The following is a 26,898-nucleotide window of genomic DNA, read 5'->3' on the forward strand; positions in this document are numbered from 1 at the left end:
GGCATGCTGGGACGTGTGGTTTCTAAGCGACTGGCACTCATTGTCTGCATTGCATCCTGGGATTGGTGCTTTTTGAAATGCAAAGAAAGCCGGAGTAGGTCAGAATGCGCTAAAGCAATATGGGGCCAGGGGGCGGTGGTTCACGCCTGTAATCCCAACCATTTGGGAGGCCGAGGCGGGAGGATCACGTGAGCCCAGGAGTTGGAGACCACCCTGGGCAACAGTGCGAGACCCAGACACTACAAAAAATATAAAAATTAGCTGGGCGATTGTAGTCTCAGGTGCTCGGCAGGCTGAGGCGGGAGGGTCCCTTGAACCCAAGGGGTCGAGAATGCATTGAGCCCAGATGGCGCCATTGCACACCAACTTGGGCGACAAAGCAAGACCCTGTCTCAAAAAGAAAAACAAAAACCAGTATGAGATGTTCCTATTAGGTAACTAAGGCTGAAAAATCAGAGCACGACGCATAGCTTCCTCACAGATTCTGGTGTGCATGCCACACCAGAGAATAAGAAACTCCATAGCCTGAAAGGGAACTGAATAAAAATAAATATACAAGAGAATAAGAAACTCCAGCTTTGCTACAGAGATGACTGTTGTAGATACAAGTTAGTTTATTGAGCTTGCTTCGTTTTTAATGTAAGATTAGCTAGATTCGACTATTTTAGTCTGTTGAGGCTTTCTGTGGTTTCTCTTGTTCAATCACTTGTTCATTCAATCATATTATTTATTTGCACTTTCAATGGGCCAGGCACTTGTCTAGGACTTGAGTATGCAAGAGTAACCACAATAGAGTAATTCCTCCTCTCACAAAGGCTGTAGTCCACAAAAAGCAACAAAAACCCCATAATTATAAATGTTCTTGGGTCGAGATGGATGTTGAAGGATATTCATCACATAAAGAAATGTGGGCCGGGCGTGGTGGCTCATATCTGTAATCCCAGCACTTTGGGAGGCCGACGCAGGCAGATCATGAGGTCAGAAGCTCAAGACGCGCACGACGTCTCGAGACGACATAAAGAAACACTGTCTCTACTTAAAATACAAAAATTAGCCAGGTGTAGTGGCGCACGCCTGTAATCCCAGCTATTCAGAAAGCTGAGGCAGGAGAATCGCTTGAGCCCAGGAGGCAGAGGTTGCAGTGAGCCGAAATCGTGCCACTGCACTCCAGCCTGGGAGACAGAGCGAGACTCTGTCTCAAAAAATAAATAAAATAAGAAAAAAAGGTGAAAAACACAGGAAGTTATGAATATTTAACAAACACTCTAGTCTGTGGGAGTCAGTGAAGTGAGGAAGTGAGACTTTAAGGATGGGCAAAGTTAGGGGTGGGCACATGGGAGGATGGAAGGAAGAGTCTTAGGTATAAGAACCACCATGTTGAGTGAAAAGGGAGAGTGGAGCAAGATGAGGCTGGAACACTACTAGGGCAGTACTCAAAGGCCCTTAAGGAAGCCTCTCTCCATTCACAACATCGGGAAGTCATTTACACATTTTACTTTTTTTTGTTGTGGACAACGGGATCTCCCTGTATTGCCCAGGCAGGTCTTGAACTTCTGAGCTAAAGCTATCCTCCTGCCTCTGCCTCCCTAAATACTGGGATTACAGGAATAAGCCACTATGACTGGCCATTTAAATTTTTTGAAATTTTACTGAGACACAGTCTGACTCTGTCACCCAGGCTGGTGTGCAGTGGCACGATCTTGGCTCACTGCAACCTCCACCTCCCAGGTTTACTTTCACTGAAAAATCCACAAGGCAAGGCGCAATGGCTCACGCCTGTAATCCCAGCACTTTAGGAGGCCCAGGCGGGCGGATCATGAGGTCAGGAGTTCAACACCAGCCTGGCCAACATGGTGTAACCTTGGAGTTCGAGACCAGCCTGGCTGACATGGTGAAACCCCGTCTCTACAAAAAATACAATTAGCCTGGCATGGTGGTGGGTGCCTGTAATCCCAATTACTCACGAGGCTGAGGCAGGAGAATCGCTTGAATCCAGGAGACAAAGGTTGCAGTGAGCTGGGATCACGCAACTGCACTCCAGCCTGGGCAACCGACTCTCAAAAAAAAAAAAAAAAATTCTGCATGTAAGTGGACCCTGAAAGTTCAAACCCATGTTGTTCAAGGGACAACTGTAATTTCATCTTTTAATTATTTGCATTTGGCTACTCAAAAAAGAAACTGAAATAAAAGATTACTGTTAGGCCAGATACTGTGGCTTCACGCCTGAATCCCAGGTAGCACTTTGGGAGGCTGAGACGATGCAGATCATTTGAGGTCAAGAGTGGGAGACCAGCCTGGCCAACAGCTTGAGAACCCCATCTCTACAAAAATTATCCGGGTATGTTGTCATGGGCCTTTGGTGCCAGTTACTCAGGGGAATGAGGTGGGAAGATCACTTGGACCAATATACATAGACGCACATATGTATTTTATTGAACAGTGCTGTTCTAGATGAGCAAAGGACAGGCTGTAACACTCATTATGTATGGTCAGCTCCTAAAATAACTGTAGACACACAGGAAGCTTTTGTGTCCACACTGCCTTACAAGGTCATGAACATTTTTAATACTACTGATTTGAAAAGGCAGACCTTAATTGAAAAATGTGATGATCACAAAATGAAGGATCCATAGTGTTGTTTCCTTAGAAGGCTTAGATTTGTCGCTGAAACACGGTGAAAAGCCATTTTCCCATAGAATTACTGTGCTCTGGGAAAACGAAAGGTTTATTAAAATATATTAAAAATCTTATAATCTGGCTGGGTGAAGTGGATCACACCTGTAACCCCATCACTTTGGGAGCCCTGAAGTGGGAGGACTGCTTGAGGCCAGGAATTCAAGACCAACCTGGGTCTTGAATAACAAGACCTTGAATAACAAGACCTTGTCTTTACAAAAAATTAAAAACAAGCTAGGTGTGTTGGTGAGCACCTGTGGTCCCAGCTACTCAAGAGGCTGAGGTGGGAGGACTGCTTGAGCCCCGGGGAGCCTACTGCACTGCACTCCAGCCTAGGACAGAAAGCATAAAGAAGAAAACACCCCATCACTTGATTTTCATGTATAAGAAAAATATACCTAATGAGCAAGTTGGCAGGACTTAATTCCAACTTTTAAAATAAGGCTGTCAATCTTATTCCTATAGTCTTCCCTGATTGTAATGTGCTCTCATACTGTGATGTTTTCCAAAGGAAAGCCAAACCTTATTACTTTGTTGTAACGAAGTAAATTAACTTGAAGTTTTGCAGGGCTCCTCTACCCTAGTTTCAGATTTATGCTCAATCTAGTAACAAAACCTTTTCTAGGCTAGGTGCAGAGGCTCACGCCTGTAATCCCAGCACTTTGGGAGGCTGAGGGTGGATCACCTGAGGTCAGGAGTTCGGGACCAGCCTGGCCAACATGGTAAAATACCATCTCTACTAAAAATACAAAAATTAGCTGGGCGTGGTGGTGGGCCTGTAATCCCAGTTACTTGGGAGGCAGAGGTGGAAGAATTGCTTGAACCTGGGAGGCGGAGGTGGAAGAATTGCTTGAACCTGGGAGGCAGAGGCTGCAGTGAGCCGAGATTGTGCCACTGCACCCAGCCTAGGCAAAAGAGTGAGACCCTGTCTCAAAAACAAAAATGAAAAAAATTTTTCTAATATTTTAGTATTTTATAGTCTATGTTGGAGAAGACTCCAAAGGGATAATGAGCAAAAAGCATACAAAGAACTTGTCATAAGGCACTTTATTAAAATAAAAGTGCTTACATCCCTTTAATGCATTAATCTATTTCCTGAATAACACATGTAATATTTGACAAATACTGAATACCAAGTCTGTCCCTTATAATAGGAAAACATACTATTTTAATAAGTTTTCTCCTCCCACCTTTTACATTTTTGCTCACCATGGTATTGCCTGTAGTATATAGTTAACTGGCCTTAAAAAGGGCTGGGGTGGGGGTGATTTCTAGCTAGTGTTTTCTAACAGCAATTGCCAAATGCTACAGAAACCATAAAACAAATTCAAAGAAACATCCCAGGTAACTTAAATTAACACCAGTTTTGAGAAAACCATTTTTATTATCATCACCACCCAGCTTATCTGTGCTGGATTATGTACCAAATGGCCAGATCTTCTAAAGAACATCTACATAACATTTCTTTCATGTTTCAAGAGATGAAAATAACTGTACAAGGTTAAGTACAAAAGTACACAAGACAGCTGACACGAAAAAATCCATGTATGAGATTTTATCCCCACCTGCAGCTTTTATATATTTGAAAAGTAGAATTCATGAACTAAAAAATATTGTCCTTCTATAGTCCTGTCAAGTTTAATGGAAGTGGGTTTAACCTGATTACAACACTAACACCAGTATCACTGATCTGATATTTACAAAAATTTGTATTTTTCAATAAATTAAAGTCAATGCAACACCCATGCAAGCTAGAATGCTAGCTGTTTGGTGAACAAGGACCTGACATCAGAACAAGAAGTCTCTAAGTCCCAAACTTTACAAGTGTCATCATTTTCAAACTGCATCCATTCCTCGCATTGAAGATGTGAAACCCAAACCCATTCCTCTTTGTGTGTGGGTCTGTGATCTTGCCATTTCATACTGAGCATCTAAATTTCGAAATACTTCTTCCTGTTGCTTCAGAGTCTTGTAACTTTCTTCATCAACTGAGCTACACCCAGCTTCATCTTCACTCTAAAGATCAGACATAAAACATTACAGTGAATTCAGATGGAGATAAATATTCTCTCACTTGACACTATTTTTTATTTATTGTTTTGCACAGTCTGGAGTGCAGTGGTGCCATTCTTGGCTCACTGCAACCTCTGCCTCCCGGGATTAAGCAATTCTTATGCCTCAGCCTCCCAAATAGCTGGGATTACAGGCGCACGCCACCACGCCCAGCTAATTTTTGTATTTTCAGTAGAGACGGGGTTTCACCACGTTAGTCAGGCTGGTCTCGAATTCATGACCTCATGATCCGCCCACCTTGGCTTCCCAGTGTGCTGGGATTACAGGCATGAGCCACCACGCCCAGTCCCAATTTTTGTATTGTTAGTAGAGATGGGGTTTCACAATATTGGTCAGGCTGGTCTCGAACTCCTGACCTCAGGGATCTGCCCCCCTCGGCCTCCCAAAGTGTTGGGATTACAGGTGGGAGCTAGGCTGACACTATTATTAAATCATACTTTTGGCTGGGCGCAGTGTGGCTCATGCCTGTAATCCCAGGACTTCGGGAGGCTGAGATGGGTGGATCACCTACGGTCAGGAGTTCGAGATTAGCCTGGCCAACATGGTGAAACCCCGTCACTACTAACAAAACCAAACCAAACCAAAACAAAAAAATATATACTTTTGGGATGTGTATTTGATCTCGATGACTTAATTTCCATTCATTATTAAACACCTCCATAGTACAAAGCCATATTCTTTCTAGGTCTGGAATATAGCAGGGTGTACCAAAGTTAACTTCGGTTTAGTAGGTTGGAAAAAACATAGTATGTAGAAGTAGTCAGGGTATAATGCCACAGAGGAAAGCAAAATAGAAAACAAGGATGGAGGCTGGGCGCAATGGCTTGGAACTGTGATCCAGGGCTTTGAGAGGCCAAGGTGGAAGGACTGCTTGAGCCCCGAAGTTTGAGGCTGCAGCGAGGTATGACTGCACCACTGTACTCCAGCCCGAGTGACAAGAGCAAGCAGAGCAAGACTGCGTCTCTCTCACTAAGCGTGTGTGTAGGGAGGACAGTGGGTAGGGGAGATAGGAATGTTTCAGAATGGGACTGCTTGTTGTTTTACAAAAGGTGGTGGGAAAGAACTCAAACACTGACACCTGAGCAAAGATCAGAACTAAGAAAATGAGGGAAGATTAGTGCAGGACGGCTAACAGCTACTGCAAAGATTCCCTGGCATATTTGAAACTCACCTTAATACCCATCAACTTCCTAAATTTGACATTTTGGTCCTTGTTTCCAAAATTCAATTTTTCCCATATTTCAGCAGATTGGGATTTGTCCTGTTAAGAAACATTAAACTTTAAAACATGTAAAATTTAAATATATTTTTTAGGACATGAAATATCTCAACAATGTCTCAATGAAAAAAACAAACAGCATGGATGGCATTCAATCAATGTACGTTTAATTACTTCAAGACTTAAGAAACCACAAAGCGGGCCGGGCGCGGTGGCTCAAGCCTGCAATCCCAGCACTTTGGGAGGCCGAGACGAGCGGATCACGAGGTCAGGAGATCGAGACCATCCTGGCTAACACGGTGATAACCCCGTCTCTACTAAAAATACAAAAAAAAAAACTAGCTGGGCGAGGTGGCGGGCGCCTGTAGTCCCAGCTACTCCGGAGGCTGAGGCAGGAGAATGGCGTAAACCCGGGAGGCGGAGCTTGCAGTGAGCTGAGATCCGGCCACTGCACCCCAGCCCGGGCTACAGAGCAAGACTCCGTCTCCAAAAAAAAAAAAAAAGGAAACCACAAAGCAAAGAAATATAAGCAAGAGGTTGCAAGAGGTTGGTTATTACTCCTGTAATCCCAGCAGTTTGGGAGGCCGAGGCGGGCAAATCACCTGAGGTCAGGGGGTTGAGACCAGCCTGGCTAACATGGTGAAACTCCGTCTCTACTAAAAACACAAAAAGGTAGCCTGGCGTGGTGGTGGGCACCGGTAGACCCAGGAGAGTCTCAGGAGTCTGAGGCAGGAGAATTGCTTGAACCCGGGAGGCAGAGGTTGCAGTGAGTCAAGATCACGCCACTGCACTCCAGCCTGGGCGACAAGATCGAGACCCTGTTTCAAAAATAAAAAAAATGGATTCTTTTCCTGTCATAGGCCTTTTTTAACATGCAATTTTTGCAACTGCATATGCCATCTGCAATTAATGTCATTTGTCATTGGAAATAATGTTTAAAAAACATAAAACAAAAAACAAAAACCAGTACCTCATAATCTATGAAAAATCCTAAACCAAGTAGTCTCTTTTCCTTAATACTACATAATATTAGTTTTCTTCGAAAGCTTGACTTCAATCAATTATGTTTTATTTTAGTATTAACAGTTGGCAAATAAGACTATCCTAGCTTTTTGTTTTTTGAGACAGGGTCTCAACTCTGTGCCCGAGGCTGACGTTGCAGTGGCATTATTTTTTTATTTTCATTTTTTTTGAGATGGAGTTTCACTGGAAACTCACTCACTACAACCTCCGCCTCCCAGGATCAAGCAATTCTCCTGTCTCAGCCTCCCAAGTAGCTGGGATTACAGGTGCACACCACTACGCCTGGCTAAGTGGCATGATCTTGGCTCACTGTAGCCGGTGCATAACAGGCTCAAGCGATTCTCTTGCCTCAGCCTACCACCACACCCAGCTAATTTTTAAATTTTCTTTTCAGTACTGACAGGGTTTTGCCATGTTGACTAGGCTGGTCTTGGACTCCTTATCTCAAGAGATTCGCTTGCCTCAGTGTCCCAAAGTACTCGGATTACAGGCATAAGCCACCTGCGTCTGGCCATCCAAGGTTCTTAGAAAGGTAAGCCCAAAGTAATCTTTTTCAATCCAAATTTGTTTTTCTAAGCAATTACTAATTAGGAATAAATGATAGAAGAGCAGAATAAGAGAACTTACCCCTTCTTTCTTGCCCTGCCAAAGCATTTTCCTTTTTTTCTCTTGTTCAGCAAATTTCATTGGATTCACAGCTGCTGGGTTATAGTAGCTAGGAACAGCTATTCCTGTCTCTGCCAAAGCTTTAGCTTGCAGGGCTGCCATCTGAGCTGCCATGGCTATCTGAGGTGTTACTTGTGTTCCTGATGCCAACAGGGCAGCAACATTGAGAACAGAACCTCCAGTAGCTGCAGCTGCTTGAAGAAGATATAAAAATGGTTTTTAAAACATAAACAAATCTCCAAATTACATTAACAAATGATTTATAAAACGCTATGAATGTGCAAAAAGGCAGGATTTTCACAAAATACAAGGAAATGACTGTGTATTAGCTCACAAGTAAGTTTTTAGCACTTACTGTGTTTATCAATGGACATATTTCTGCATAAACCCTTGATATACATTAAAAACCATTTATTGCCAGGCGCGGTGGCTCACGCCTGTAATCCCAGCACTTTGGGAGGCCAACGTGGGCGGATCACCTGAAGTTGAGAGTTCGAAACCAGCCTGACCAACATGGAGAAACCCCGTTTCTACCAAAAATACAAAATTAGCTGGGCGTGGTGGTACATGCCCATAATCCCAGCTACTCGGGAGGCTGAGGCAGGAGAATCACTTGAACCCAAAAGGCGGAGGCTGTGGTGAGTCAAGATCGCACCACTGCACGCCAGCCTGGGCAACAGGAGTGAAACTCCGTTATCAAAACAAAACAAAAACCCATTTATTTACTTTGAGGACAGAGAATTCTGCAAATAGTAAGGAGGTATGATTTCGGTGGAAATGAACTAGTGTCTTTAAGGTATGATCACAAAAAAATAAAACCTTTTATTTTTTTAAATTTATGAAATCTTCTCATGGACATTTTGTTTGATGCTCACATCAAATATCTGAAAAACTGTATGCAGGTAAGGCTGGGCACAGTGGCTCACACCTGTAATCCCAGCACTTTAGGAGGCCAAGACAGGCGGATCACAAGGTCAGGAGTTTGAGACCAGCCTGGCCAACATAGTGAAACCCCATCTCTACTAAAAACTACAAAAAAATTAGCTGGGCGTGGTGGCAGGCGCCTACACTCCCAGGTACTCAGGAGGCTGAGGCAGGAGAATCACTTGAACCCCAGAGGTGGAGGTTGTAGTGAGCTAAGATCGTGCCACTGCACTCCAATACGGGCGACAGTATGAGCCTCCGTCTCCAAAAAAAAAAAAAAAAAAAAAAACACACACACAAAAAACAGTATGCAGGTATTATGCTAAGGCCAAGTTGTTCAATAAAGCCCTGGTATTTCCACTGTGATTGAGGCAGTCCTCTGTAAACAAAGACACCTCTGATTACCTATTTTTGTCAGTCCAGAATATAACCTTAAAAAGTTCTAATTTACCAACATTATGGGAACCAGAGTTATGAAAGATTGTAATGATGTATTAAAAACAAAATGGCTATTTGTAAACCTTTGGAGTTTCAAATAAGCGCTACTGTTTACCAGGAATGTAAACAACAACAAAAAACCATCTTCCAGATTAAATTTCATGCCAAATCAACAGTAAGCTCTTCGTCATAATTTTCTTTCCTTCTTGTCACCCAGGCTGGAGTGCAGTGGTATGATCTTGGCTCACTGCAACCTCTACCTCCTGAGTTCAAGCCTCCCGAGTAGCTGGGACTATAGGCGCATGCAACCACGCCTGGCTAATTTTTGTATTTTTAGCAGGGACAGGGGTTTCGCCATGTTGGCCAGGCTGGTCTTGAACTCCTGACCACCTGCCTTGGCCTCCCGAAGTGCTGGGATTACAGGAGTGAGTCACTGAGCCAGGCCTGATACTTTTCAAAATCTGCCATGTTTGTTATGTCTAAAAACTTGATTTCTTGAAAGAGAAATACGTATTTCACATCAGTTCACTTTCTTGCACAAACTGCATTTCCAAAATGGTAAAAGATATCTGGGGCCGGGTGTGGTGGCTCATGCCTGTAATCCCAGCACTTCGGGAGGCCGAGACGGGCGATCACCATGGTCAAGAGATCGACGCCATCCTGGTCCAACATGGTGTCTACTAAAACCCGTCTCTACTAAAAATACAAAAATTAGCCAGACGTGGTGGTGTGCACCTGTAGTCCCAGCTACATGGGAGGCTGAGGCAGGAGAATCACTTGAATCCAAAAGGCAGAGGTTGCAGTAAGCCGAGACCATGCCACTGCACTCCACCTCAGGTGATGGAGCGAGACTCTGTCTCAACAACAAAAAAATCTGTTGCGATGACTACAGTGTTACATGAACAAAAATACTCATTACCAACTTATCAACAAAAATTATCCACATGGACCACATCAGAAACAAGCTACAAAACACTTAAGTGAGAAAACACTAAAACTTTTACAGTGTACTGATGGGAAGTAGGAATCATAGGTGATTTTCTTCCTATTATTTTCTATATTTTTCAATTTTTCTACAGAAAGCATGTCAAACTTAGGCTGGCAGCAGTGGCTCATGCCTGCAATCCTAGCACTTTGGGAGGCTGAGGCAGGAGGATTGCTTAAGCCCGAGATCAACAATAGTCTGGGCAACATAGTGAAAGGTCCTCTCTACAAAAAGTAACTAAGAAAACAACTAGCCATGCATGGTGATGTGGGCCTGTAGTCCCAGCTACTTGGTAGGCTGAGGTGGGAGGATCACAGAATAACAGAGCAAATCCCTGTCTGAAAAACAAAAAAACCTGAAGAGCTCAAATCGAGATGACTACAAAAGAATTAAAAAAACAAAACAAAACAAAATTACCTGCAGCTATTTCTTGTTGTTTTTGTTTTTCAACCATTTCCTTTTCTCGCTGCTCTTGTAATTTCTTTGCCCTTTCCAACCTGCAAAAATAATTTCAATAAATTTAAAATAACACAATATAAAACCATTATGTATATATCTCCCTATATGTGCATGTACAGACAAGCCAATTTCCATAAAATTTTAAATTTTTAGCATCCCTCGGCTACTGATAACCCGTATGTGAAGAAAAAGCAATCATTCTTAAGATAGTATAAGTTACGTTTGAAGAACACAACAACAGTGGTTTTAAACATTTTTGAATTGACTAGTCAGAAATGGGCATAGTTTTTATATGCAGTTCCAATTAACAAGTGAAAAGAAATTACATCTTGCAAGTAACATTGAAAGCTGAGTAAATTTTAGAGCATGGTAAGTAGTAAATAAATTTACAGAATTATCTAAATGTTTCTTGAGGGAGAACAAGCCAGCCAATCAAGACATTCAGATAATTTTTTATATTAAACAGCCCTTAGTGAAGTCTTCAATTTAATAAAAATCAAAAAGTCAAAACTAAAAGGTCAAGCAAATCTTGCCATTCTGTGTAATCTAATAAAATGGGAGGAAAACTTATCTAAATTAGGAAATTACTTCTAGCAGTTGAAGAAATTTATCATTTGCAAAGGAAGTGGTAACGTGAAACACAAATTCATCCCAAAACAAAATGAATTTTTTTTTTTTTTGAGACAGAGTCTCGCTCTGTCGCCCAGGCTGGAGTGCAAAGGCATGATCTTGGCTCACTGCAACCTCTGCCTCCCGGTTTCAAGCGATTCTCCTGCCTCAGCCTCTTGTGTAGCTGGGATTACAGGCGCGCACCGCCATGCCCAGCTAATTTTTTAATTTTTAGTAGAGACGGGGTTTCACCAACGTTGGTCAGCCTGGTCTCAAACTCCTGACCTTGTGATCCGCCCGCCTCGGCCTCCCAAAGTGCTGGGATTACAGGCGTGAGCCACCGTGCACGGCCCAAAACTGAATTCTTGTTCATTCTATTCACTCTATTAAATGAGTAGTGTGCATACTCATTAAATTCGCTAACGAGAGTATGCACACTAAACAAGCTATATGTTAAGTTTACTCAAATATAGCAAATAACAAGTAACATTATCTTCACAACGAATTCCTGAAAGAGAAATTCTTTACTTCATAAGGATTCCCTGATTTATTAATCAAGCCAAATGCCACTAATGCCCTCTGTAATGTGGTATAAAGGGGACGGGATTGAGGAAACTTGTTTTTGTTCTGGGGCACTATGGGTAATATAAGGCAGGGGTAGTAAATTGGATTTGCTTTAAGAATTGTTAAGTTGGCCGGGCACTGTGCCTCTCGCCTGTAATTCTAACACTGTGGGAGGCTGAGGTGGGTGGATCACCTGAGGTAAGGAGTTCGAGTCCGGCCTGGTTAACATGGTGAAATTCTGCATCTACTAAAAATACAAAAAATTAGCAGGGCGTGGTGGTGGGCGCCTGTAATCTCAGCTACTCGGGGGGCTGAGGCAGAGGTTGCAGTGAGCCGAGATCACACCACTACACTCCAGCCTGGGCAACAAGACTCCATCTCAAAAAAAAGGAAAAAAAAATTGTTCAAATTTACATAAAAGAAATTTAACAAGCTATAAGCACATATGCATGGAAGGCATAGCATAGGCTTGATTTTGTCCTTGAGAATAGAAGTCTATAGGAGTAACAATAAAATGTAGGCAAGGTGGCTCATGCCTGTAATTCTACGACTTTGGGAGGCCACGGTGGGAGGATTGCTTGAGGCCAGCAGTTTGAGACCAGCCTGGCCAACATGGCAAAACCCTTCTTTATTAAAAAGAAAACAAAAATTAGCTGGGTGTGGTGATGTGCATCACTAATCCCAGCTTCTTGGGAGGCTGAGGCACCAGAATTGCCTGAACCCAGAAGGCAGAAGTTGCAGTGAGACGAGATCGCACAACTGCACTCCAGTCTGGGCAACATAACAAGAGACTTCGTCTCAAAAAAAAAAAAAAAAAAAATTAATAAAATAAAAAATAAAAATAAAAATAAAATTAAAAAAGTAGGTCACAGATCTGAAATCTATTTCCTAAACTTAAATCCCGACATTTAAGACCAAAAAAGAAACCAAGTTAAGGTCTATACGTGGTAGTTTCTTATTAACAAAAAAAATTCTCCACATTTCAAGGTAGTAAATAATCTGATATTCTGAAATTAAAGGACTACATTTAAAACTTTATCTGAAAGATCACCAAATAGTCTATGTCAATGAAATGTTAGATGCTATTAACAGCTTCACTTTAAAAAAACCCAAAGACGCAAACAGGTTAGACTTACGGCATTCAAGTAAATAACTTAAGGGCTTAAAAAATATTTGTCACAGTTAATGAAATTACAATCCAGTATAAATTAAATCCTATTTTATAATAAATTATTTCCTAATCTACTGATACTAGTTTCACAAAGACGATATGAGTAACTACAACTGGTTGCATTAAAATGTCCACTGAAGATTTGGAATTAATACCATTCACTAAGGTGAATGGAAAGAAGGGGTGAGCTCACACTTTTGCTGCTGTTCAGCTGCAGTTTCTGTCAGGCTGGGTTCCCAGGGCAGCACATCAGGTTACATTGTGTTACCAGCCTGGGCAACATAGGGAGACCCCGTCTTCTCTACAAAAAATACAAAAATTAGCCAGGCATGCCTGTGATCCCAGCTACTTGAGAGGCTGAGGTGGGAGGATTGCTCGGGCCCAGGAATTCAAGGATGCAGTAAGCCGTCATCATGTGCCACTGCACTCCAGCCTGGGCAGGACCCTGTCTCAAAAAACAAAACACCTTAATTATGTAAAGAGAGAAAAAAAATCAAAATCTACAAAGTCTATTTTTCAAAATATGGGAAATGCTGCAAACAAGTGCTTGGATTTCATCTTAGTTTTTGCCACTCCATGAGGCAGTTCTTTGAATAGTTTTGCAGATTTCAATACATAGCAGCGCTGTGTGTGGTTGCACCATTACTCATCTTTGAAACAGCAGAAAATTTGTGTGTGTGTGTGTGTCTTTTTTGAGACTGAGTCTTGCTCTATTGCCCAGGCTGGAGTGCAGTGGTGCGATCTCGGCTCACTGCAACCTCTGCCTCATGGGATCAAGCAATTCTTGTGCCTCAGCCTCCAGAGTAGCTGGGATTACAGGTACCCGCCACCATGCCCAGCTAATTTTTGTATTTTTAATAGAGATGGGGTTTCACCATGTTGGCCAGGCTGGTCTCCCAACTCCTGACCTCAAGTGATCCGCCCACTTTGGCCTACCAAAATGCTGGGATTACAGGCGTGACCCACTGCACCCAGCCGAAACAGCAGAAAATTAAAAAAAAAAAAAAAAAAAACAACCAAAAACACAATGATCTACCATAGTTATCAGGAATAAAACTTACAAGATCAAAGAAATTGGCTTATAATGTATTATCTGTTATTTGCCATCTTCAAAATAATAATATTGACAAAATTTTACTTACTGTTTCAGGTATTTTGTCTATTTGAGGGAGAAAAAAAAAAGTAAAGGAAAAATCATCTTAGATGAGAAAATAATAGTTCTTGAACCAGATTTAAGACTCAAAAAAAAAGTTTCAAATGCAAACTGAAAATATTTGGGAGTCTAACTTTGAGAAAAATGAAATCAGTCAAATCACGAAGAAAAACACAGAAATTGTTGTAGACATCTCAATCTTTTAGTTGTGCAAATGTTTAAGATGAGAATTAAACTATTTACATAGTTCTAAATCACAAATATGCCACCGTATTATTAGATTTAAGTATGCAAATCATTCTCTTACTGAAAGCATTCATCTTATCTACACAATTGAGCATTTATTTAAAGGTGAACAGGAACAAATGAATTAAGAAATATACACACCTTCTAGCTAAAGCTTCTTGTGCATCCATTGCTGTGTTTCTGCCTCTGAAGGGAGGTGGACTTGGAGTCCGGCTTAAACTTCTGCTAAATCTTCTCGGCTTTTCAATTCTCTTCTTTCTGTCTCTGTAGTAAATCATATTTCATATGTCAAATTATGACCGAGTCATAACTATTTTGTTAATAAGAAATCAATTATATTTACATAGTTCAACAAAAATCGCAACGATACAAAAATATTTACATTTTGAGATGCAAAAAATTTAAACTTCTCTGTTACAGCTGAACTCACTGGAAACAATTGTTTCCAACTCCCTCAACCCTTTTTAAGAGACAGGGTCTCACCATGCTGCCCAGCCTGGCCTCCGGTGATCCTCCTGCCTTAGCCTCCAGAGTACACAGGTCTACAAGCATGCCCCACCGCATCTGGCTGTTTCCAATCTTTTGCAAAGTATCCAATGTTGCAAAAGCTAGCCTTATACATTAGTCATTTTGTGCTCGTGTAGGTCAATACGTACACCACAGGAATCATTCCTACATATTTTCATCTATAGTGAATTTGTAGATATTTTTCAAAAATAAAAAGTTATTAACCACTAAAAACTAGATGTCCGGCTGGGTGCGGTGGCTCATGCCTATAATCCTAGAACTTTGGGAGGCTGAGGCGGGCGGATCACCTGAGGTCAGGCGTTCAAGACCAGCCTGGCCAATATGGTGAAACCCCGTCTCCACAAAAACACAAAAATTAGCCATGCATGATGGTGGGTGCCTATAATCCCAGTTACCCGGGAGGCTGAGGCAGGAGAATCGCTTGAACCCAGGAGGCAGAGGTTGTAGTGAGCCAAGATTGTGCCACTGCACTCCAGCCTGGGCTACAGAGTGAGACTCCGTCTCAAAACAAACAAAAAAACTAGACGTCAGTGACCAAAAAAGCACTTAAAAAAAAATTTCTTAATTGGTAAGGTTCAAATTAGTAAACTACTACAAACTAGAACCACTGAGTAAAAATTCATACTGATTTAATAAAGATCAAACAAGTGATAAATCATAAAAACCAAGTTACTGTATTAAGCACAGGTCCCTTTTTAAATGTGTATTTCAATCTTTCATACATTGACCTAAGTTGCAATTAACAAAATAGTATACTACTGTCTTATGAAACAAGCAGAGAATAATTCATTTGTTGAAGAACATTTATAATTAGTTTTCCTCCTGTGCTCTTTATTGTACACTTCCTATCTCAGCAAAGCCTCCTCCCACCAATCAAGATAATCTAAATTGTGTTCATTTACAAACAAAATCTGAGGTAGTTTGCACAATACAGTGGGTTAAGCACATGGATGAAATTTGCATTTAGATATATCTGAAACCTGGTCCTGGCTCTAGCACTTAATGATATTGTTTTGGAATTCTGGGGCAAATTTCTTAAACGTTTTTAAGCATGATAGACTTACCTTTCAACATGGTTCTTCTGAGAACTAGATGAGCTAACGCAGGCAAAGAGTTCTAGCATATAGCAAAGTGTAAGTATGCAAAATAGAGTTCAGTTGTTTGTGAAAATAAAATAAATACAACGAATCCAGTGTTGAACACAACTGAATTTCTTTTGTTAAGACAGGATTAACTCCTGTCACCCAGGCTGGAGTGCAATAGCATGATCTTGGCTCATTGCAATCTCTGCCTTCTGGGCTCAAGCGATTATCCCACCCCAGCCTCCCAAGTAGCTGGGATAATAGGTGTGTGTCATCACGCCAGGCTAATTTTCATATCTTTTGTAGAGATGGGGTTTCACCATATTGCCCAGGATGGTCTTCAACTCCTGGGCTCAAAAAATCTGCTCGCCTTGTTGGGATTACAGGTGTAAACCGCTACATCTAGCCAACAACTGGATTTTAATAGGCCTACTCATACCTGCATTTTGCAAGAGATTTATCAACCACACGAGAATACTTGTGAATGCTATTCAAGTGGCTAGGTCTGTTCTTCATATGTTAGGTAATGACTAAAATAATTTTACTATAATCTATAAATAAAATTGTGACCCACTATTTTAATATTCTCTTACTGAGAAGATAAATGGACTCTCTGAGGGTCCTATTAAATTTTATTCAGGATGATGGTCACCTACCGACTCCTACTCCTTGTCCTACTCCTGCTTCTAGTCCTATGCCTGTGTCTTGATCTTGAGCGGGAACGAGACCTGATCCGCCGTTTCCTTTCCCTGCTTCTGGATCTTGATTTCTTCCTCTCTCTGCTTCTGGATCGAGATTTCTTCCGCTCCCTACTCCTGGATCGAGACTTCTTCCGTTCTCTGCTTCTACTACGATGGCGTCTGAAATTAAAGTACACAAATTTGTAATTACTTAAGAGTTGTGCTGTTTCACTTATATCCATCATGAATTAGTTATCTGTAGTAACACAATTAAGACAAGCAAGTAACTGCACTATATTATTTACAGAAATGTGACGTTTTCAAAGGAAATAAACTAAAAATGAACCCTTCATTTTGATAATTTGTCCTAGAACATATTAAAGCTATTAACATGTCAAAAGTGTTCAATGCATCTTACCAAATTTAAGCTTCCATTTAATACTCTTCCTGCAGTAGTTACAAAGCTTAATACTTGTTTATCTACTGAAAATTTTAGTCTGATACCACACACATCCCACAGCATTCTCCAAAAAATACCCCACCAAAAACCATTCACAAATTTGAGCTGTGATCCAGTTTCTCAAAAATCTTTTTATCTATACTCCAACATCAAAAAAATCTAGATTGCAGTCTAGCAGCAAACACCTTCTACATCACATCAATGATGCAAAAGGACTGTTTAGTGGCTTAACCCACACAGTTTAACAATATGATTTTTTCAGTGCCAGACGATTAAGTGGTTAAAAATCTCAGCTGGACAGTGACTCACTCCTGAAATTCCAGCACTTCAGGAGGCCAAGGCTGGCCGGCACATTGCTTGAGCCCAAGAATTCGAGAACAGCCTCCACAACATGGCCAAAACCCGGCTCTACAAAAAATACGAAGAGATTAGCTGGCTGTGGTGGCGCATGTCTGTGGTCTCAGCTGCTTAGGAGGCTGAGGTCGGATCACTTGAGCCCTGGAGGCCAAGAGGCTGCAGTGTGCTGAAAGCATACCACTGCACTCTAGTTAGGGCAACACAGAGACCATCTCAAGAAAGAAAATCTAGGCCGGGTGTGGTGGCTCACACCTGTAATCCCAGCCCTTTGGGAGGCTGAGGTGGGTGGATCACCTGAGGTCAGGAATTTGAGACCAGCCTGGCCAGCAGGGTGAAACCTCATCTCTACTAAAAATACAAAAACTAGCCAGGCATGGTAGCACATGCCTGTAATCCCAGCTACTTGGGAGGCTGAGACAGGAGAATTGCTTGAACCCAGGAGGCAGAGGTTGCAGTGAGCTGAGATCATGCCACTGCACTCCAGCCTGGGCAATACAGCGAGACTCCATCTAAAAAAAAAAAAAGGAAGAAATCTAGGCACTTAGTTGAGATTTAGTCATCCCTTATCCCCCATTTTTGGAAACCATTTTTGCATGACGAGAAAGCAAAGCCCAAAGCCCAAAGGAAAACAACGACAACAACAACACAAACCTAAACAAACGAACAAGAAAAACTCCCTAATTACGATTTTTTTTTTTTGGGTGTTGCTGGGTTGATGAGAAACTTTACGTAACTCAAATCTTGTTAGAAGATACTAAATTATAATACAAAATGATTTACCTTTCACGAGACCTAGATCTTGAGTGACTTCTGCCTCTTGATGACTTTCTTTCTTTGCGTTTGTGCCTGTCCTCACCATTTTCAGATGAATTTAGTCGCTCTCTTCCTTTATCAGAAGAATGTTCTTTGTCATTATGTTCCTCAGACTTGTGTTTCTTAGAGGATTTATCTTTGGATTCATGTCTTCTTGCCTGTTTTAAGAAGAAGTTGGTTCTTTCAGGAAAATAGTGCAACAAAGAGAGTTAGTATGGGTATCAGTAGACAAAAAATGTTGTGATGCAACATTAGTAACCTTAGGAGTGTGTGGCAAATAAAAAAAAAGATCTAGTTTCACATCACCCAAATGTTGCAGATGTAATTACTAATTTTTTTTTTTTACTATAAACACCCAAAATGTAGTTCCTCCCCAAAATATTTTCAATACTACAATAGAAACAATGATTTTTAAAGTTGAAATACTGAAAAGCCATTATGCCAGACAAAAGAGGAATCCCTTATGTTTATCTAAAAGAATACAGACCATGTATACACATCAACTTCTAAATCCAGAGTACATAATATTAAGTAATGGAGATAATGACACAAAAAGTGCACCAGAAACGCATTTCAATTAGTATAATTATTACTAAGTACTAATTATTTTCTATAATTTCAAATTATTTTACACAGAGATGCAGTGTCCCTTTTATAGTTTGTTTTTTTTTTTTTTTTTTTTTTTTTGAGACGGAGTCTCGCTCTGTTGCCCAGGCTGGAGTGCAGTGGCCGGATCTCAGCTCACTGCAAGCTCCGCCTCCCGGGTTTACGCCATTCTCCTGCCTCAGCCTCCCGAGTAGCTGGGACTACAGGCGCCCGCCACCTCGCCCGGCTAGTTTTTTGTATTTTTAGTAGAGACGGGGTTTCACCATGTTAGCCAGGATGGTCTCGATCTCCTGACCTTGTGATCCGCCCGTCTCGGCCTCCCAAAGTGCTGGGATTACAGGCTTGAGCCACCGCGCCCGGCCTCCTTTTATAGTTATACTGCCCGCTACATCCTCTAAAAGATAGCTCTTGATTTTCCTCCCAATGTCTAAACTGTGAAGGAATCACTTTTCATCTTGCAGTATCCCAATAAGCTTGGAGGAGTATTACATTTCATGTACCTAGGGTAGAAATGGCAACTGTATGTTTTAATTTTAAAGAAACCAAACTAGGTATAACAATTAATCCACGTGCCACTACACAATACATACTGCCCCCATACTTTAAAAAGACCAAGGCCTTCACATGTGCATTCAGAGACTCAGCTAAAATTAACTGCATAATCAAGTCTCATCCTACCAAATACCAAAGTAGAAGTGCTACATACTACAGTTCCCTACAGGAAGATCTGTCAAATTCATCTTGTAGCTAAAACTTAAAATCCTAGACATCTCTGAATCACTAAATTTTAAATCTGGAAGGAAACTCATATCCTCTAACTTAATCCCTTTATTTTATGAATAACTAAGATCTAAAGTTACAAAGCTACATGGGTGAGCTGAACCTATATCCCATGTTTTTCTGATGCCCAGGCTACTACTTTTCCACCATAATAAGACATTACTGTTTCCCAAAAGGCCATAGCATGTTTCTTTCCACTCACGATTAATGTTTCTTAAAAATAAAACTTGGCCAATCATTTTGGAACATGCATGATGATACAGCTGAAAATGATCATAGTATGTAATTTATTATTTGTAGAAAAATAAGAGACCTGGAGACACAACTAAATTTTAGTTTCATTGCCAGTTCTCTATATGAGCTTAGAAAAGAAATTTTTCTTGGTTTTGCTATAAAGAGGCAGACGGGAAAAGTCTTAAGTGGTTAAACTTCTAAAGGTTTTAAAGTTTATTTCAAACCAGTTTTTCAAACATAACATTACTATTAATTTAAAAAAAAAAAACATTAAAACCCTTAACTGATTTAAGATATATTTAAGGGAAATAGGAGTTTGAATGACTAATAGTTACCTTATCATGAAGTAGGCTTATTATTTTGCTATCTGAGTCTGCAGCGTCTTCAGTTCAGTCTCTTCGCGCATTAGCACGCTGAGTATGATTTATTATAGAAATGTTATCATGTGAGCTAAACAAAATAGTCATTTTCACAAAAACTCTCCTAAATTAAAAATTTAACAGAGCTTCCATTAGGGGAAGAGGTGAAGTCCCTGCCCACACTTGTTTTAGGAGTCCCTTGCCCAGCCCCCACAACTCTTCTTCCTTTCTGGCTAATACTTCTACTCTTCCTTATTGGCTCATTCCTGTCTTCTCAGGTGGGTGAACAAGTAACTCCTCTGCAATAGAGCTGTTGTCTTTCATTTTCCTCAAGTTTTGGTGTCACCGCCACCTTTTCAGCTGTCCCTCACTCAAACCTTTATTTCAAAATGCAATACTATTAGGGAAACTGAACTAGTTTGCAAAAGAAAAAACTCCTCTTATCATTCATAGAGAAAAAGCAGTCCACAGATATCTACGGTATTGCTATGTAAAGATGATTGCTGTTTAAAAATCCTGAGCAACTCTCAGGCACCAGGAGACTCGGGACCTCGAATTAATGGAAGCTCTGTGTGACAGGCCTAAAAAAACCAATCATATTCTTCATATGAAATTTTTATTGTGAGTATTTTCACAATATAATAAAATTAAGGTTTTGAAGGTACTTTTCACATAAACATCTTCTTCAAAAATGATGAATAAAAGTCATGCTTATTTTATAACCCAATAAACCTTTTAAATTTCAAGTTTGGTACTTACCTTGACAAATGTCTTATATTCATACAAATCTTTCTACCAGACACTTTATAAGTATTTTAAAGTACCTATTCACTACAAAGTGTTAATTACCTCTTTGCTTCTGCTCCGGCTCCTGTGTTTTCTTCCTTCATTATCTGTGAATACACACAAAAATATTCACCATAAACAAAGTTGGAGAAACATCTCATCTCAAAAAACTCAACACTGGAGAGAAATCACTCCCATTAGTCTTCTTCCAATGACTAATTTTTTTATGGCACAGGTGGGATTATTCTACATTAATACAATACAAATGTGAAACAAATCAAGAAATCTGAGCAAACCAGGATATAAAGCAGCTTAGATACATCTTTTTTTTTTTTTTGAGACGGAGTCTTGCTCTGTCGCCCAGGCTGGAGTGCTGTGGCCGGATCTCAGCTCACTGCAAGCTCCGCCTCCCGGGTTCCCGCCATTCTCCTGCCTCAGCCTCCCGAGTAGCTGGGACTACAGGCGCCCGCCACCTCGCCCGGCTAGTTTTTTGTGTTTTTTAGTAGAGACGGGGTTTCACCGTGTTAGCCAGGATGGTCTCGATCTCCTGACCTCGTGATCCGCCCGTCTCGGCCTCCCAAAGTGCTGGGATTACAGGCTTGAGCCACCGCGCCCGGCCTTTAGATACATCTTTTAAACAGTCATAGACTTTTAGTATTTTACATACATTCTGACCAGCCCATCTAGTTTCCGAGTCTACAGCAAATTCATAAGGGGGTTTAGTAGAGAGAGGTAAGCCATTAAGAAAAATAAAAAAGGCCGGGCGCGGTGGCTCAAGCCTGTAATCCCAGCACTTTGGGAGGCCGAGATGGGCGGATCACGAGGTCAGGAGATCGAGACCATCCTGGCTAACACAGTGAAACCCCATCTCTACTAAAAAATACAAAAAACTAGCTGGGAGAGGTGGCGGGCGCCTGTAGTCCCAGCTACACAGGAGGCTGAGGCAGGAGAATGGCATGAACCGGGGAGGTGGAGCTTGCAGTGAGCTGAGATCCCGCCACTGCACTCCAGCCTAGGCGACTGGGCGAGACTCCGTCTCAAAAAAAAAAAAAAAAAAAAAAAAAAAAAAAAAAGAAAAAGAAAAATGAAAGAAAATAAACAGGTTGAATTATATTTGATATGTTCCAACATGGCAAAACCCTGTCTCTGCTAAAAATACAAAAATTAGCTGGGCTTGGTGGCGCATGCCTGTAATCCCAGCTACTCAGGAGGCTGAGGCTGGAGAATTGCTTGAAGCCAGGAGATGGAGGTTGCACTGGGCTGAGATTGTGTCAATTTTTGTATTTTTGCTCCCAGCCTCAGGTGATCTGCCTGCCTTGGCCTCCCAAAGTGCTGGGATTACAGGCTTGAGTCACTACGCCCGGCCAACAAACTAAACGTATGTCTTCTTATACAACAGGTCTACATATCTTATACAAATGCTCATATACCACCTCTAAGAATTCATACCTGACTTTCGTTTTCTTTCTCTTGACCTTGATCGTGATCTTGAATAATGATGTTTTGAAGCTCTAGGAGAAACAGATACATCTGACTGCTCTTTTTTCTTATCTCTATCTGGTGACGTCTTTTCTGGGGCTAGTCCATCTCGTTCTGTATCACTAGCCTAAAAGTTTAAAAACAAATGATTAAAGTTCTTAATTACATTTTAAATGTTTTCAATTTCTTAAAAGAGGGACAAAGGAAGGGAAGATAGTCCCAGTCCCCCTCATCAATAAATCAGGATGCCTGCTTTCCAAATAGCTAAATATGCTTTGTACACTAGCAAGCCTGAATGACTAGAAATGACGAACTTGATACTTAAGCGAGACCTACATATTTAAAGTGATGTAGCTTTAGTTTTCTAATGATTATTTTTATAACTTTTAAAACATGGGGTGGAGTGAGGGAGGAATAAGGGCTCTAAGTATTTCCAATAAGCATTCAAGCAGAGAAAATACAGTCCTTTTCAGATGTGTGAATGCATTTAACTGACTTTACCAATACTTTTAAATTAGCATACACATCAATCAAAAATGAGTTGTTAAAGCCTAAAGACACTCAAGACCATAAAATCTTAAAACAGAATGCCTTAAAAATATTATAAAATAATAAACAGAAAATGAACTTACCAAAGTGAGAACCTCATCTTAATGTCATAACCCTCTAATGAAAACAGCCCCTTGGCACAGTGCTGCTGGAAAATATGGTCTGCCTCTCCTCACATGTGCTCTGGGCTATGAAAACATTAAGTTGTTTCTGCTTTAAAGCATTTTGTAAGTAATTATTACAATATAAATTTTACAAGTTTCAACTAATGCGGAAGGTAGACAATGGTTGGCTATCTGACCAGAGAAGATAATATGAAAATAAAATAATTGATACACCTGGGGAACTGATTACTTAGGAAGGGTTGGCAAGCTATGGTCCTCATCCTGTTTCTGTATGGCCTTCAGCTAGGAATGGTTTTAACATTTTTTTTTAAAGTAGTTTAGGCATATTTAATAAATAACTTCAGTAAATAGCACTGTAAAGAGTGAACTGTTAGAACTAAAGGCACTTACAAGGCCAGTGCTGTGGCTCATGCCTGTAATCCTAGCATTTTGGGAGGTTGAGGTGGGCGGACAACCTGAGGTCATGAGTTTAAGACCAGCCTAGCCAACATGGTAAAACCCCGCTTCTACTAAAAACACAAAAATTAGCTGAGTTTGGTGGGGTATGCCTGTAATACCAGCTACTCAAGAGGTTGAGACAGGAAAATGGCTTGAACCCAGGAAGCAGAGGTTGAAGTGAGCTAAGATTGCACTACTGCCCCTCCAGTTTGGGAAAGAATGTGACAGAGACTGCACATGGCCCACAAAGCCAAAAATATTTACTATCCAGCCCTTTACAGAAACAGTTTATGGACTTTCCACAACATCAGAAGGAATCTGGATTGAATAAAGAGGGAATCGATATAGTCTTCAGCAGAAGGAATCACATTAGAGAACTTCCTCCTTTAGGAAAATTAGTCCAGAAAATGAATACCAAATATCAAGTACAATGAATGGGTGTATTGCATTTTAACAAATGAAGTTGTGAGAAGTCGGGTTACTTCAACAAGTATTTACTGAGGGTCAAAAATGTGCCAAAACCAATGCTAGACTTAGGGAATAAAACAATAAATTAAGTTCAATTATGAGGTGAAAGACATAAATTACATGTTATTCCTCTAACAATGGTATAAAAAGAACAGTAAGAAAAAAAAGAAAGTAACTACCAGGGAGGCTCTCATGCCAGCATATTGTATACGTACTTATTTCTCCAGTCTGGGTGACTTCTGGAACCACAAAATTTTTATGCCGAAAGGTTTTCATCCCTTATAATAACAGAGTTCAACTTTGTCGTTTCACAGATGAGATCCAGCAACATCAGCTGACTTGCTTAAAATGATACTGCATCTCCATCTCTTTACTGTCTTTATTACTAATAAATGATGCTGTATTATTAAGGACGATTCTGATTTTTCAAGTGAATAGTGGACATTTGGATTTTTTTCATCATTCTCCTTAAGGACTATTTCAGACTCATCTACTACTTGCTAAGTGTTTGTACAGCTTACACTTGGTAAACAGAAGGGATCTCAAAAATTTCAAGCACCGCTATCACTTCTCTCAGTGCATGACACTTTCTGTCAGAGACAGAATTCCTTAACTACTGGCAATCCCATTTACTTCTGCAGAGAACAAGACTAGAATCAAAAGCAACCTTTGCATGGAAAAGTTAGGCAATTTTCAGGCAACGGTTTATCTAACTTTATGCTTAACATCACAAAGCTAGGCAACAGAGAAAACTCCCTGTGACACAGGCTAACCTAAACTTACATCAACCATTTTCATCTGTAAAACAGACTACGGAGCAACAACAAAAACCGTCTTAACACTAAACAGATAGGAATGACAGGTGGTCACTGAGGCCATGGAAAACGTTTATTTCCCTGAGGATATTTTATAGTAGCATAATGCAGGTATCCAGGAAAAAACCCACCAACTGAATATTAAAATTGCTCTGAAATTATCTAAGCTTTAATTTAGTACGAATCTGTGTGTACACATAAACGTTAACTGCAAAACAGCCTTCTATTCCAGCACTGGCTCTAGGAGGCAGCCACTTTGGTTTCTTACCATTTACATTTTGTTGCAAACTCTAATAACGGCTCGAAACATAGTAGACAAATCTTTTTCCACTGCGAAGGACGTAAGCACTGGATTGAATACTAGGCCACTTCTCTAGGGGACTGTCTTTTTATTGAACAAGGCACAGCAGAAGTACATGTTTGAATTCACTTTTTAAAATACTGGAACCCGGCCGGGCGCGGTGGCTCACGCCTGTAATCCCAGCACTTTGGGAGGCCGAGGCGGGTGGATCATCTGAGGTCAAGAGTTCGAGACCAGCCTGTCCGACATGGTGAAACCCCGTCTCTACTAAAAATACAAAAAAATCAGCCGGGTGTGGTGGTGGGCACCTGTAACCCCAGCTACTTGGGAGGCTGAGGCAGGGGAATCACTTGAACCCGGGAGGCGGATGTTGCAGTGAGCCAAGATCGCGCCATTGCACTCCAGCCTGGACAAGAGCAAAACTCCGTCTCAAAAAAACACAAAAAAACCCTGCAACCCAAGAAAAATAGTATTACTCTTTAAGTATACTGAGGCCCAAAACACTAAACAAATGAAAACAGTAAGTAAAAACAACGAGTCCAAACTCAATCAACTAGATATTGGAGGGGTAGGGAGAGGAAGAAAATCATCTGCCTAATACCGGGCATTCCAATTATCGGGAAGAGCAAACTTTAAAATTATCACTACGTTTAAGAGTCATAATTATTACCGAAAATGACATAATTTTTTAGTCAGTAAAAAGGAATGCAAAATATTTATATTTTCCTTTTAACGGAATAAAAAAAGTAAGCATAAAATAATGTGGATCCGTCAGAATTGGGCATCTTACACACACGCAGGCTTATTGTTCAGAATAGGTAATTTACGAACGGCAGCTTCTCTTGGGTCAACGAAGGGTTTAAATTTAAAGAAGCAAGGTCAGTGACAAGACTTAACTATAATTCTTCTCGGACTTCAAATTGATGACATCACGGGCCACTTCGGAAACCGCGCATCAGTCAGAATTGGTAGTTCCACAACCTTTTAAGCTGAATTTTCACTCCCTTTCAGCAATACTTTCCTAGCTCGTTAATACACAATAATAAGGCTTACACTGACGAACACTAATTGAAATTTTACAACTAGAAATATCTCATTGACGGTACAAAAAAAAAAAATCGCTACAAGTTGCTCTCTTCTGCCACACTATCCCTTAACAGACACCACCTTTTTGATCCAGTATTTTTCAGAGACCACTCCTGATCGTCTTTCTCTTTCCCAGCCCCTTTCTCCACTGCAAATTCTCAGGCCCTAAAAAAACTTAGCATAAATCACTAGCCAGGGTGAATAAGCGAAAATGGAGGAAGTTCAGCGGGGCAAAAGGAACGTAGGATTGGAGAAGAGAGGAGGAAAGTTCTGGAAAAAAAAAGGCACTCCCTGCGGCTCCCCACCCCCATCAACACCGCCTTACTTCCCCCTCCCTACAGCAGGCAGCCATGATGGCGGGCGCAGAAGAAGGCCGCGGCGCCATTTTGTCCACACACATACACACGAACAAGGCTCTGGGCGCCGTTCACCCACTCCTTGGAATGTCGTAGAAAAATATCCCTGGCGTTAAACTCAGATTCGGTACCTACCGCCATAGTTCAGAGTCCCGGCCGCTAGAGCGGCGCCTCCACTTGTCGCTTTCAACAGTACCGGCCGCTCCGAAGCTTCGCCTCAGACTAAATCGCTCGCGCGAGAGACCCGGATGGCACAAAGGCGAGGAGGCCCGGCGCGTCGCACAGCTTGCTGGGAGTAAAAAGGGCGGTAACAAGAGTTTCTATAACAACGCAATTCGAGGCGGTGATTGGGTGTTCTTTCAAAGGGGCGTGTAAGGACCATGAAGAGGG

The 26,898-nt window shown here is 41.1% G+C and overlaps 1 protein-coding gene and 1 long non-coding RNA gene across 6 annotated transcripts; one reads left to right on the top strand and one right to left on the bottom strand.

The window, feature by feature from the left end:
- Nucleotides 1–3,704: 3,704 nt before the first annotated feature.
- On the bottom strand, nt 3,705–26,805 carry RSRC2 (arginine and serine rich coiled-coil 2). Of its 5 annotated transcripts, XM_021923067.2 has the most exons (12): nt 26,644–26,783; nt 23,003–23,107; nt 22,341–22,497; nt 20,955–20,998; nt 20,082–20,159; nt 18,094–18,306; nt 16,473–16,676; nt 14,348–14,470; nt 10,422–10,501; nt 7,619–7,851; nt 5,921–6,010; nt 3,705–4,692 (listed from the first exon to the last, which is right to left on the bottom strand). In XM_021923067.2, exons 5-12 carry the CDS (start codon nt 20,087–20,089, stop codon nt 4,513–4,515), a joined length of 1,131 nt encoding a protein of 376 aa, XP_021778759.1. In that variant the 5' UTR covers nt 20,090–20,159; nt 20,955–20,998; nt 22,341–22,497; nt 23,003–23,107; nt 26,644–26,783; the 3' UTR covers nt 3,705–4,512. The 5 variants fall into 5 exon arrangements, with proteins under 5 accessions (XP_021778759.1, XP_009180183.1, XP_017801750.1 ...); XM_009181919.2 differs by lacking the exon at nt 23,003–23,107 and having other exon boundaries at nt 7,619–7,848; nt 26,644–26,786; XM_017946261.2 differs by lacking the exon at nt 23,003–23,107 and having other exon boundaries at nt 26,644–26,786.
- On the top strand, nt 18,304–20,014 carry LOC116268945. The gene is made up of 2 exons (XR_004176234.1): nt 18,304–18,783; nt 19,106–20,014. It is a non-coding gene; the product is annotated as an uncharacterized LOC116268945 (long non-coding RNA).
- Nucleotides 26,806–26,898: the final 93 nt, after the last annotated feature.

The sequence above is a fragment of the Papio anubis genome, chromosome 9 (genome assembly GCF_008728515.1).
Source record: "Papio anubis isolate 15944 chromosome 9, Panubis1.0, whole genome shotgun sequence".
Lineage (NCBI taxonomy): Eukaryota > Metazoa > Chordata > Mammalia > Primates > Cercopithecidae > Papio > Papio anubis.